The sequence below is a fragment of the Calidris pugnax genome, unplaced genomic scaffold (genome assembly GCF_001431845.1).
Source record: "Calidris pugnax isolate Ruff unplaced genomic scaffold, ASM143184v1 scaffold19, whole genome shotgun sequence".
NCBI classification, from domain to species: domain Eukaryota; kingdom Metazoa; phylum Chordata; class Aves; order Charadriiformes; family Scolopacidae; genus Calidris; species Calidris pugnax.
In genome coordinates, this window is record NW_015090775.1 from 3,779,874 (window position 1) to 3,792,693 (window position 12,820).

The following is a 12,820-nucleotide window of genomic DNA, read 5'->3' on the forward strand; positions in this document are numbered from 1 at the left end:
TGCAGATGAGAACAAGGTAACAGAAACAGCGGTCAAATTCCTGGGGTTTTTTTCTTGCTTTTATGATCTCAGGATGATTCTGATTTGCCAGAAAAGGAATGTAGTAATTGTAAACATGAATAGATGTGTTCAAGGTGAACAGAAATGACTCAACGGAGGTGAATTATAAATGGAATCAAGTGAAAAGCTACCGAGTCTAAAGCAGTGCCTGCTCTGGCTGTGTAAACACATTGTTAATAGCTCCCAACCATGACTGTTCTTGAGGCACATAAACTGGGTGCACACGTGAAACCCTTTCATTCTCATGTGGTCAAATGCCAAGTGTGCATCTCCATATAGAATGGTGACTAATAAAAGCTGTCATTGCTGTGGTTGGAGAACAAATGCAAAACTGGAACCAGCTTTGAGGGGAATGCTACTTCTACACACCCAGATGCATCTCCTCTGCTATGACACGTGCGTGGGGAGGAGCACAATCCATACATTCAGAACTAATACCTGCCATTTCAGAGCAGCGTCAGGCTATTGGGATTTATGGGCAAGGTCAGTGACAGTAACTTTCCCTTTATACTTCAGGGGCACTGAGCAGTTAATGTTTCAATCTGGATTAAGATCTGCCTTGTGGTTTGTGACCCAATTAGGATTAGATTCTGCAGCCTGGGAATTTTATGGCCCCATCTCATAAGGTTTTTTGCCTCAAATGGAGCAAGCCTGAGACAAGCCCATTTCAGTGTTCAGGTTGTAATTTCAAGGAAGTAGGGATCCTTGGAAAGGAGTTTAAGCAGAGCTGGAAGAGGAGAGAGAGAAGCCTGTGTCCACACACTCAGCTGGGCTTGCTCCCTAATCCTGTACCACATGTGTGGGATGTTGCTCCAGACTTCTTTTTGGAATTAGCCAACGATTTCCCTGCAAGAGGAAACTGGAGAACAGTTGTGAGGACAGCCTGCCCCAGAGCTCTCCATCAGACAGACAGGAGGGGTATGGTCTTCACCCACTTAATTTCAAACAGCCCCAGGAGGCCTCACCCGTTCAGGCGTCTCGTGCCATGCCATGCACACAGCCAGCATCATGCCATAAAAACACCCCCTGGCAGCTGGGAACACAACTCCCTCGTTACAATCCACTCCTGGGACTGAAAAACCACAAAACCTCTGACATCTCCTGGCAAAGGGGCGCTGCTCTGGGCCCAGGGGAGAAGGACTCCAGTGATCTGGATTAAGATCTGCCTTGTGGTTTGTGACCCAATTAGGGCTCTGAATTGGATTACATTCTGCAGCCTGGGAATTTTATATCTCATACTCATAAGGTTTTTTGCCTCAAATGGAGCAAGCCTGAGACAAGCCCATTTCAGTGTTCAGGTTGTAATTTCAAGGAAGTAGGGAGCTCTGAATTGGATTACATTCTGCAGCCTGGGAATTTTATGGCCCCATCTCATAAGGTTTTTTGCCTCAAATGGAGCAAGCCTGAGACAAGCCCATTTCAGTGTTCAGGTCCCATGGGGTTGGAAGGGACGATCCTTGGAAAGGAGTTTAAGCAGAGCTGGAAGAGGAGAGAGAGAAGCCTGTGTCCACACACTCAGCTGGGCTTGCTCCCTAATCCTGTACCACATGTGTGGGATGTTGCTCCAGACTTCTTTTTGGAATTAGCCAACGATTTCCCTGCAAGAGGAAACTGGAGAACAGTTGTGAGGACAGCCTGCCCCAGAGCTCTCCATCAGACAGACAGGGGGTGTATGGTCTTCACCCACTTAATTTCAAACAGCCCCAGGAGGCCTCACCCGTTCAGGCGTCTCGTGCCATGCCATGCACACAGCCAGCATCATGCCATAAAAACACCCCCTGGCAGCTGGGAACACAACTCCCTCGTTACAATCCACTCCTGGGACTGAAAAACCACAAAACCTCTGACATCTCCTGGCAAAGGGGCGCTGCTCTGGGCCCAGGGGAGAAGGACTCCAGTGCTTTTCTGCAGCGTGGACGTGGCTCCTCCAGACCAAAGGGCTGGTGGCACATTTATCTCTGCAGAGCAGCCCACGAACATGGCACAGACATAGACTTTAAATTCTCCAAATAGAGGATCTTAACACTCTTGAGAGAATGGGTTCAGCCACTGGGATTAGAAAATAAACCCACTATATTCCGAGGTGGTGACAGGCTCAGGTTTGAGATGTCACCTGAAGAAGTACCATGGGGAAAGGAAGCAAAAGGAATGTAGAAGTTCTGAGTTCCCTAAGAGACCCCCATTGCTCAGCACTTTTGGATTAGTAGAACTACAAACAAACTGTGAAACTGCAAATACATTCTCATTTTCAGTCCTTAAAATAAAAGTATGTTAATTTGTAAGGAGATGATAGCAAAACATTCAGAAAAGTGTTATTAAAACTCTGTATAGTTCCTCCAGAGAATGTGGTTAATAAAATGAGTAAGTGAACTATAAATCCACACCCAAAAGGCATAAAAAAACCTTGAGCAAAATAACAAACATGCCTACATAGCAAAGAAAGTTTATCTAGCAAGTCTGCACACAAAAATACTGAATTTCATACTCAGAAATTCTTCCAGCTCACAATTTTTTCAGGGGGGTTCAGCTCTGAGGACAGAAAAAAAGGCAGAAATGAGCTATAGCTTCCAGTCAAGACTGCTTTGGAAAGGAAGAGAAGGAGATACCCTGCAACGTGGCTGAAGCCGTTTTTCTTGCTAAAGAACAAACCTGTTAAGTCTGTGATCTAATGGGAAATAAATTCTTGGAGACAAAATTGTTTTGCAAGACCATAAAAAAAAAGCAAATGTTTGGCATTTTAATTTGGGTGCAGATTTGTTTTTTTTTTTTTAATTTTCTAACTGGAGGCATTTTTCTTAGCCATCATTATGAATTCTAACTGATATAAATACATGACTTATGGGCCTATAGGGAACTTAGGTGGAAATTTAGATGTAGTAAGTAAGTAAGATGTATTTGAGCTTGGACAGATTTTACTGACACCCCACTGTGATCTTATTGGCCTCAAGGTGCCACTCACTATTTATAATGAAGTAGCACCTTTAAAGACTTCATTTCATGCTATGTATCATGTCTACAAAGGAGAGGATCTCCGTATGCTGAGAACCTTCACGTGATTATACAAAGCTAAAGTTGAAGGAGAAACGAGAGGCCACAATATGCCCAAAGTCAACAGGTGCAGGGGTGGGAATAAAGCCTGTTTTTCACAGAATCCCATGGGGTTGGAAGGGACCTCTGGAGATCACCCAGTCCAACCCCCTGCCAAAGCAGGTCCACCCAGAGCAGGTCCCACAGGAACGTGTCCAGGTGGGTTTGAATGTCTCCAGAGAAGGAGACCCCACCACCTCCCTGGGCAGCCTATCAACAACTGTAAGACATCTTCAGCATATTCTAATACCAGACCACCACTGTGCTTTGGAAGAGGAAGAAGTTGATAGGGGAAAAAAAAAAAAAAAAAAAAAAAAAGAAGAAATGGCATAAAAACTGTACCTGCAAATTAATATTTGGACCTGGGCTGATAGGAAGAGTGGCTGTTGCAAGTGTGCGAGTGAGAAGCTGGTTGGGAGGGTTGCTGCTAGGAGGATGGGTGGCCTTCCAGTAGGCTTCCAAATAGTCAGCAAGGTGCTCACAAGCATCTTCCAGCTGGTTCTCATCAAGAATGACATCGAACATTTCCTGATAAAGGAAAGGTTTCAGTGAGAATAACCAACAGCTAAAGGGAGATCAGCTAGAGACAGTGATTACCAGACTTTCCATTCATCAAAAATGAACCACATTTCTAATACTTTTGTTAAGATATTTTACCCTTTTGGATTATTTTTTTTTTAAGGCAATCATAACTAACACTGATGTTACACTTGCTAAAGCAGGTCCTCATTACTTCTACTTAGGAATGCACAAACAGTCAATGAAGATAGGAAGAGGCAGCTTGAACAAATCTTAAAACTCAAATATCCAGCAAGAAAGGTTGAATATTGAAGTTTTTAGCTACTGGAACAATATGGAATGGCAAGAAAAGGGATTCAATCTCCATATCTAGAATAACTAAGAGAAAACTAAGACAAACTAAACTCAGTAACTAGTAACAGTAAGAGACACAAGTACTACAGATCATCCAGTTTCCAAGTGTAACACAAATATTAGGTAAGAGATTAGGCACACGGTCTAATTTTAGGTATCTAAAGTTAGGAGGTGAGTTTCCTGCAATCCCTCCCTGGTCAGGGAGACACAAGTCCTCCAGAAGGCAGCTGTGAGAGCCTGAGCAGGTCTCTAGCATTGACTTCTTGGGGACCTGAGGAGACTTGTCTCTTAACTGAGATGCTTGAACTTAAGTGATGGAAACATTCCTCTCACTCAGCTCCGTAAGGACAGCAATCTCCTGTATCTGCAACTGAGTGGAACGTTCATCTTCTGGTCTCTTACCCACCTCTTGGCAGTGCAGTATGCAGGCAATCACACTTGCTGTTTATAACACAGCTGGGGTCTCATCATCACCACTTTATAGGTGGAAGCTGCAAGAATTTGCTTCAGTGCACATCAACAGAGGAACTGCAGGACTCTCAGCTATGCAATACCCCACAGCTCTTTGCCAGAACTGTGACCAAGAACGCCAGCGGTGAGGGGCTGTGGTGACACATCCCAAAGGGAGCTCCCCAAACCACCAGCCAGAGATAAAGCACAGTCACTAAGAGGGCTCATTTTTCATTTTTTAAGACCAGTGACCCAAAAAGAATTATCAAGTAAAGCAAATGCTCAGCTTCTTTGAGTGGTGAACATACTCAGCACACCCCCTAAGAACTGCCTGGGCCTGGGGCTGTGGTGCCCTGCACTCGTGTGCGGAGCCCAGAGACCTCAGGAGACATTCTGCAAAAAAGCAATAGTGAAACACGGCCAGAAGAGGGCAAACATCCCCAGAAATTATGTAATTAACCTCCTGCTTGAAAAGGAAGGCACCTTTCAAAGAGGAGGCATAAATTAACAGTAACTCACGGGAGGACACTGGGACAGTTTATCAGCTGCCACCATCTGAACGTTAAGGTGTTTGGCCTGAGATTTCCCTCGAGATTTTATTAACCTCTGTAAAACCTGTGAAAAATAAGACATTAACAAAAGTGAGCAGATTTTGACTTAAGTGTACGTATATAACCACTTAAAACATTTACATTTTTAACTGTCCACTTCAACAGATCCAATTCTCCTTTTGCTGGATTGAGGAGCATTCCCCACGCTGTTTACAACCAGAACAAGCTCATTCTCATTTACTTCCCAACATCCCCTTCCCTGTTACGAGCACTAGTAAGTTCCCCTCCTGCTCCTTCTGCTTTTATTTGTTGAAATTCTTTAATTGTTCTACTGAATCCTCTTCTCATAGTTCATTCTTCTCTTTCAAATGCCTCTTTACAGGGTCTGTGAATGTATTTATTTTTTTACAGAACGAAAGAGTACACTACCAGGAGACATAAAGCTTACCTAGCACTCTGATATTATCACAGAATCTTCTAGGTTGGAAGGGACCTTCCTTTCATTTCTGTAGTATTTTGATTTAACAAACAGCTAGCATTACTTATGTGATTGATAGTAAAAGCGCCCAATTTAAAAATCCATTGCAGCTACAGCATCTTTTCCAAAATGGGTTTTATTAACCCCAGATCTAAGCTAGGATCCTTTTTTGATTAATATTATTTCACCAACCAAAGGAAAGCAATAGCGGTACACAGCTCTGAACTTTCATGAGGCCATGGGATTATCTCCATCTATGACCAAAAATAAGAGAAAAAAAAGATTGAAACAGCACGAATATCAGTAAAACATTTACCTTAGGAGAAGAAATCTTTACATATACTATAATGGGAGCCAGAGAGGTTTTGCTCAGTTGAGCTGGGTGGTTAATGGTATCAGCATCAAGCACCACCAACTGCAGTGTCCTTGCTAATTCAAAAATCCGTTCGATTTCACTTTGAACTTCAGCTGCAGATAAGGAGAAAATCAGACTTAGGAAAATATTAAAACGCAATTAGTTTTAAAGCAATGTGCAAATGTGGCAGGCTGGTGTGTGGCTGCTCCTCGGGCCGCCCGTTGGCCGTGCTCCCCCCGGCGCGCTGGGGAAACAAACACAACGTTAACCAGAGCATTCTGCCCCGTCCCTTGCCCCTGCAGGCACCTCTGCCTGCCTCTCACCTCCACTGCTTCCTCCCACCCCAGCCTAGAGAGGTACCTTCTGACAGGGCCCCAGTCCATGCACGTAAGGAACTACTACATCCCATGGTGATCTTACTGTGCCGCTAATAAAAGAGGTAAGACTGCCTGCTCCATCCCATGGTGATCTTACTGTGCCGCTAATCCCCTCCATGTGAGTCATTGCAGCTCAGATGTTCATCTTACATTGAAATCCATGTTCTCAAACTGGAGTGCCTGAGCGAGGCATGAAGACTTACTGAGGTGTCTATACAAGCAGAACCTCCTGGTTTTCCACTTACTTAGAGTCATAGAGTTGTCCAGGCCGGAAGGGACCTCCAAAGGTTATCTAGTTGACCTCCCCGCAGTCAGCAGGGACACCCCCAACTAGACCAGGTTGCCCAGGGCCTCATCGAGCCTCACCTTAAATATCTCCAGGGAAGGGGCCTCAACCACCTCCCTGGGCAACCTGTTCCAGTGCTCCACCAACATTCCTCTCACTCAGCTCCGTAAGGACAGCAATCTCCTGTATCTGCAACTGAGTGGAACGTTCATCTTCTGGTCTCTTACCCACCTCTTGGCAGTGCAGTATGCAGGCAAGAACACTTGCTGTTTATAACACAGCTGGGGTCTCATCATCACCACTTTATAGGTGGAAGCTGCAAGAATTTGCTTCAGTGCACATCAACAGAGGAACTGCAGGACTCTCAGCTATGCAATACCCCACAGCTCTTTGCCAGAACTGTGACCAAGAACGCCAGCGGTGAGGGGCTGTGGTGACACATCCCAAAGGGAGCTCCCCAAACCACCAGCCAGAGATAAAGCACAGTCACTAAGAGGGCTCATTTTTCATTTTTTAAGACCAGTGACCCAAAAAGAATTATCAAGTAAAGCAAATGCTCAGCTTCTTTGAGTGGTGAACATACTCAGCACACCCCCTAAGAACTGCCTGGGCCTGGGGCTGTGGTGCCCTGCACTCGTGTGCGGAGCCCAGAGACCTCAGGAGACATTCTGCAAAAAAGCAATAGTGAAACACGGCCAGAAGAGGGCAAACATCCCCAGAAATTATGTAATTAACCTCCTGCTTGAAAAGGAAGGCACCTTTCAAAGAGGAGGCATAAATTAACAGTAACTCACGGGAGGACACTGGGACAGTTTATCAGCTGCCACCATCTGAACGTTAAGGTGTTTGGCCTGAGATTTCCCTCGAGATTTTATTAACCTCTGTAAAACCTGTGAAAAATAAGACATTAACAAAAGTGAGCAGATTTTGACTTAAGTGTACGTATATAACCACTTAAAACATTTACATTTTTAACTGTCCACTTCAACAGATCCAATTCTCCTTTTGCTGGATTGAGGAGCATTCCCCACGCTGTTTACAACCAGAACAAGCTCATTCTCATTTACTTCCCAACATCCCCTTCCCTGTTACGAGCACTAGTAAGTTCCCCTCCTGCTCCTTCTGCTTTTATTTGTTGAAATTCTTTAATTGTTCTACTGAATCCTCTTCTCATAGTTCATTCTTCTCTTTCAAATGCCTCTTTACAGGGTCTGTGAATGTATTTATTTTTTTACAGAACGAAAGAGTACACTACCAGGAGACATAAAGCTTACCTAGCACTCTGATATTATCACAGAATCTTCTAGGTTGGAAGGGACCTTCCTTTCATTTCTGTAGTATTTTGATCTAACAAACTGCTAGCATTACTTATGTGATTGATAGTAAAAGCACCCAATTTAAAAATCCATTGGAGCTACAGCATCTTTTCCAAAATGGGTTTTATTAACCCCAGATCTAAGCTAGGATCCTTTTTTGATTAATATTATTTCACCAACCAAAGGAAAGCAATAGCGGTACACAGCTCTGAACTTTCATGAGGCCATGGGATTATCTCCATCTATGACCAAAAATAAGAGAAAAAAAAGATTGAAACAGCACGAATATCAGTAAAACATTTACCTTAGGAGAAGAAATCTTTACATATACTATAATGGGAGCCAGAGAGGTTTTGCTCAGTTGAGCTGGGTGGTTAATGGTATCAGCATCAAGCACCACCAACTGCAGTGTCCTTGCTAATTCAAAAATCCGTTCGATTTCACTTTGAACTTCAGCTGCAGATAAGGAGAAAATCAGACTTAGGAAAATATTAAAACGCAATTAGTTTTAAAGCAATGTGCAAATGTGGCAGGCTGGTGTGTGGCTGCTCCTCGGGCCGCCCGTTGGCCGTGCTGGCCCCGGCGCGCTGGGGAAACAAACACAACGTTAACCAGAGCGTTCTGCCCCGTCCCTTGCCCCTGCAGGCACCTCTGCCTGCCTCTCACCTCCACTGCTTCCTCCCACCCCAGCCTAGAGAGGTACCTTCTGACAGGGCCCCAGTCCATGCACGTAAGGAACTACTACATCCCATGGTGATCTTACTGTGCCGCTAATCCCCTCCATGTGAGTCATTGCAGCTCAGATGTTCATCTTACATTGAAATCCATGTTCTCAAACTGGAGTGCCTGAGCGAGGCATGAAGACTTACTGAGGTGTCTATACAAGCAGAACCTCCTGGTTTTCCACTTACTTAGAGTCATAGAGTTGTCCAGGCCGGAAGGGACCTCCAAAGGTTATCTAGTTGACCTCCCCGCAGTCAGCAGGGACACCCCCAACTAGACCAGGTTGCCCAGGGCCTCATCGAGCCTCACCTTAAATATCTCCAGGGAAGGGGCCTCAACCACCTCCCTGGGCAACCTGTTCCAGTGCTCCACCACCCTCACAGTGAAGAACCCTCTCCTAATCTCCAGTCTAAATCTGTTACATACTTCAACTTATCAAAGCTCTGGAAAACAGAGTTTCCTTTATATGCTGGCCTCAGTATGATACCATATTAAAAATTTGATGACTATGTAAAACACTTCTTGAAAAAAATTAAGTCAATAATCCAAATAATGCAATGGCATCTTCCTCACAACCCCAGAAGTTCTGGAAAGGTGATTTTCCCAGAAAAAAATCATTTTATTGTCTGGTAACTCATCCGGCCAGCTTCTCAGCACCGTGCCTGACTGGCAGCAGTTTGCAGAGCGCACCACTCCAAGGCAGATGGGACGCATCCGCTTCCACAAGTGATGTAGAAACTGTTTCATTCCCGAATGAAATAAAACTAAAGCTTGTAATAGCAAAGTCCTCCTCACATATTCCTGATCAGCTCTTGCTATGGGCTGACTTCACAGAGAAATTACAGCAGTTTGGTGATTTGGAAGTTACAGCGCTAGACAAGATTGTAGTTGGGTGATTTGTGCGAGCCTCTAAAGGAAGTTACAGCGCTAGACAAGATTGTAGTTCATATGGGTTTCCCTTGAAAGGCTATGCATACTCCATGAACAGAAACCAGATTAGATCCTAGCCCATTCAAAGTAAATATTAGAAGATAACCGGTAGAAACTTAAATATCAACGAGAGCTACCAAAAACTTATCTATTAGAGAGTTTCTTGAAATTACACTATCAGCATTTTATCTATTACGCTGGCACAAGCGTTACATTTGCTGGAAACCACAGCCTATCTGATCTGACCAGAGAGAGCTTTCTGTAGCTGATGGTCTCTTTCAAGTGGTGTGAAGAGATTTATTTTTGTTATCTTAGAACAGCGACTGATTACATTTGGTACCATGATAAGGTTGCAAAATTTCCAAGAGAAATTCTCCATTTAGCTCAAAGTCTTTTGGGTTCAAATGACTCGGTGACTACTATGATCATTTTAACGTCTTACACGGCCGTCCAAAAAAATCTGAACGTGATGCTCTCTCATGGGAGTAGGCTGACATTGCTTTGGATCTATTAGAGATCACTTTCATCTGTTTGCAGTTATGTCAAATTTTGGCTTCGTGCACAGCATCAGTCTCTTCCAGCAGGAAGGCTGTGGGACGGGCAGGGTGTGCTGCTGCGGGCTCTCCAGTGTGGAGATAAAAGCCCTGGGGCCCAGCTGCTGCCTCAATTAGGGCCACAGTTTTGAAGACAGAACTTCTGACGATTCTTGGCACGTTCACGAGTACATTTTCTGCAACTTCCTTACACAGAGATATTGTTGGAATGACTGCATACCATTGTCTCAGTGATTTAGTAGAAGATAGTCAATAGCCTATCCCTAATTTGAGTCCAAATGACAAACAGAATAAACATATCAGAGAGAATTTGTCACACTGTTCTGATGATGAGCTTGGATTGCTTTCCTGCAATTTCAAACCAGGCTCAACACTTCAGTCAGAATAACAACATCCCTTAATGTATCATTTTAAGACCATTCCAGACTGCTAAAAACCCTCGTTCAAGACAATTTATAACCAGCAAAATCTGTCTTTTTGCCAGGGTATCATAATTTCGTCTGGGGAAGCAGTATTTGCTACACTGCTGGAAGCACTTTTCTGCCAGTATAGAATATATCTCTGTGAACTAGAGTTCCTGCTGTATTTTTTGAAACAACCCTTTGCCAGGACAGAGAATGCCTCAAGGTATCTTCTATTGTGAAACATACCCAGGGCAATAATTGCTGGTAACTACGAACCAATAGTTTCTACCTGAGTCGGAAGATGGAGAGATATCTTTTCCATCAATTAAAAAGTATTTTAGTATTTACATTTCTTAACTTGGCTATAGGAGAAAAGTTCAAGGAACTACACTGGCATGATGACTGGCTGAGGGACTAGTACGTTGTGCCTCTACCTCTCCAGGCAGGAATGGATGGAAAAAAATGCCACAGAGATTGCTGAAGAGGTTCTGATTTCCTGTCCCTTACAGTACTTCTTTAGCTTCTAGAAAAGCCTTCACTTTGCTTGAAATCTTCCTTGTATTCTAACTTTTTACTACACCCAAGATTGTTGCAGTTACTCAAATAATAGTAGCTTCTCTTCTTAGACAACAAAGGCTTTATCTGCTGCCGCAGCTTTGCTTTTCTTCTTTATTTAGCAACAGGTCTCAAAAGATTCTTTCCCAACAAGATACTCAACAGAAAGTTTCTCTCAGACTTTTGACCAAAGTAAGCAAAGAATCCTCAATGTCACATGGGGATAGGAACACAAATGTCACTGGTAGTTAAAATAGAGAGCTGAGAACAATAACTGTGTGGCATCTTCAAAGCAGCACAGTAAGAGCTTAACAATCTTCCCACCTCCGTGAATATCATCTATTTATAATAACGTCCCTTCTGATGTACTGGAGAGGTGTAACAGTTAACTCCAATAAATCCTGTTTGCCAGTCATAATGAGAGGCATAAACAATTAAATTTACTGTGACAATCGTCATGAAATGCTGGCAGCCCAGCTAACAACACTCCAAACCAGAAACAAGCTATCAAATTTTGAAGTGACCCTGACAATCTATTTGATATGGCCTCCTCATTAATAAGAAAGGGAACATATTTTAAATGGCAAGAGCACTCAATTATTTATTCCATACAATAGAGGGTCTATTGTGCTCTAAGAAACAAGGTCACATCTCCCAGCCAACTTTAAATATTGCACATTTAAACTCACTCCCATATATTAATTCCAAATATCCCTACTGTACTCTGAAATAGACAGAAATTCAGTGCAATGAGAGCACAAGGAAATGGCTTATCCCATTATAGGGCAGACAAATACTCTTTACACCAGTCGGACCTTAAAAGTGAATTTCCAGCAAAAATCTTTAACAGTTCATTAGAATCATCTCACCTCAAGTAAAGGCAAAACCACAGCAACACTACATTGCACCTACATCAATTCATTAATAACAGAGGAACTGTGATGGAATTTAGGGTCACTTATACAGTGCCATGGTAAAAGAACATTTCTACTCTACACACTTGGAGACACACAGCCCTCCTTCAGACCTGGGCAGAAAGCATGTGTAGCAGCCAGAACTCACTGGGACACCCAGCTTGGCCGAGCAGTGGCCACAGCAGCAGTATGTTTTAGGAAGACCCTGAGGAGATAGCAGTTTCGTGATGGGGATGTGACACGAAGTGGTCACACTTCTGGCCTGCAAAGGCCAAATGAGAAACCACAAAATATTGCTTATACACAGCAAAGAGGTTTTGATCTTCAGCAGGAATGGTGACGTTCACATACTGTCAAGTGAGTACAGGACAAGTTTAATACCCTAATCAATCTGATCTTGTCTACATCTCTTTGGTATCTGTGGCACTGTTTTGTTCCTAAAAACAGATTTTTAAATTATTACTTGGATTGCAACAGCCACAGAGACAAAGCATTCTCTTTTTCTTAACGGAGCTCCTGATATTACAGAAGTAAGCCTGGAACCAGTGGTGTCCCCCAGGGGTCAACACTTGGACCCGTGCTGTTCAATACATTCATCAGTGACCTGGAGGAGGGGACAGAGTGTATCCTCAGCAAGTTTGCTGATGGTACCAAACTGGGAGGGGTGGCTGACACCCCGGAGGGCTGTGCTGCCATCCAGCATGACCTGGACAGGCTGGAGAGCTGGGCAGAGAAGAACCTCATGAGGGTCAACAGGGAAAAGTGTAGGGTCCTACACCTGGGGAAGAATAATACAGGCACCGATACAGGTTAGGGGTGGACCTGCTGGAGACAACTTCTGAAGAGAAACATCTGGGGGTCCTGGTGGACAGCAAAATGACAATGAGCAAGCAGTGTGCTCTTGTGG

The 12,820-nt window shown here is 43.8% G+C and overlaps 1 protein-coding gene across 1 annotated transcript in view; it reads right to left on the reverse strand.

Moving 5' to 3' along the window:
• The window catches only part of CACNB2 (calcium channel, voltage-dependent, beta 2 subunit), a 102,981-nt gene that overhangs the window by 4,053 nt on the left and 86,108 nt on the right, over positions 1–12,820 (reverse strand). Inside the window, exons 10-13 of the mRNA XM_014946106.1 lie at positions 8,138–8,289; positions 7,312–7,407; positions 6,781–6,783; positions 3,490–3,675 (exon numbers count right to left, since the gene is read on the reverse strand). Coding sequence (XP_014801592.1) covers positions 3,490–3,675; positions 6,781–6,783; positions 7,312–7,407; positions 8,138–8,289 — 437 coding nt within the window. The remainder of the gene's footprint in view (positions 1–3,489; positions 3,676–6,780; positions 6,784–7,311; positions 7,408–8,137; positions 8,290–12,820) is intronic.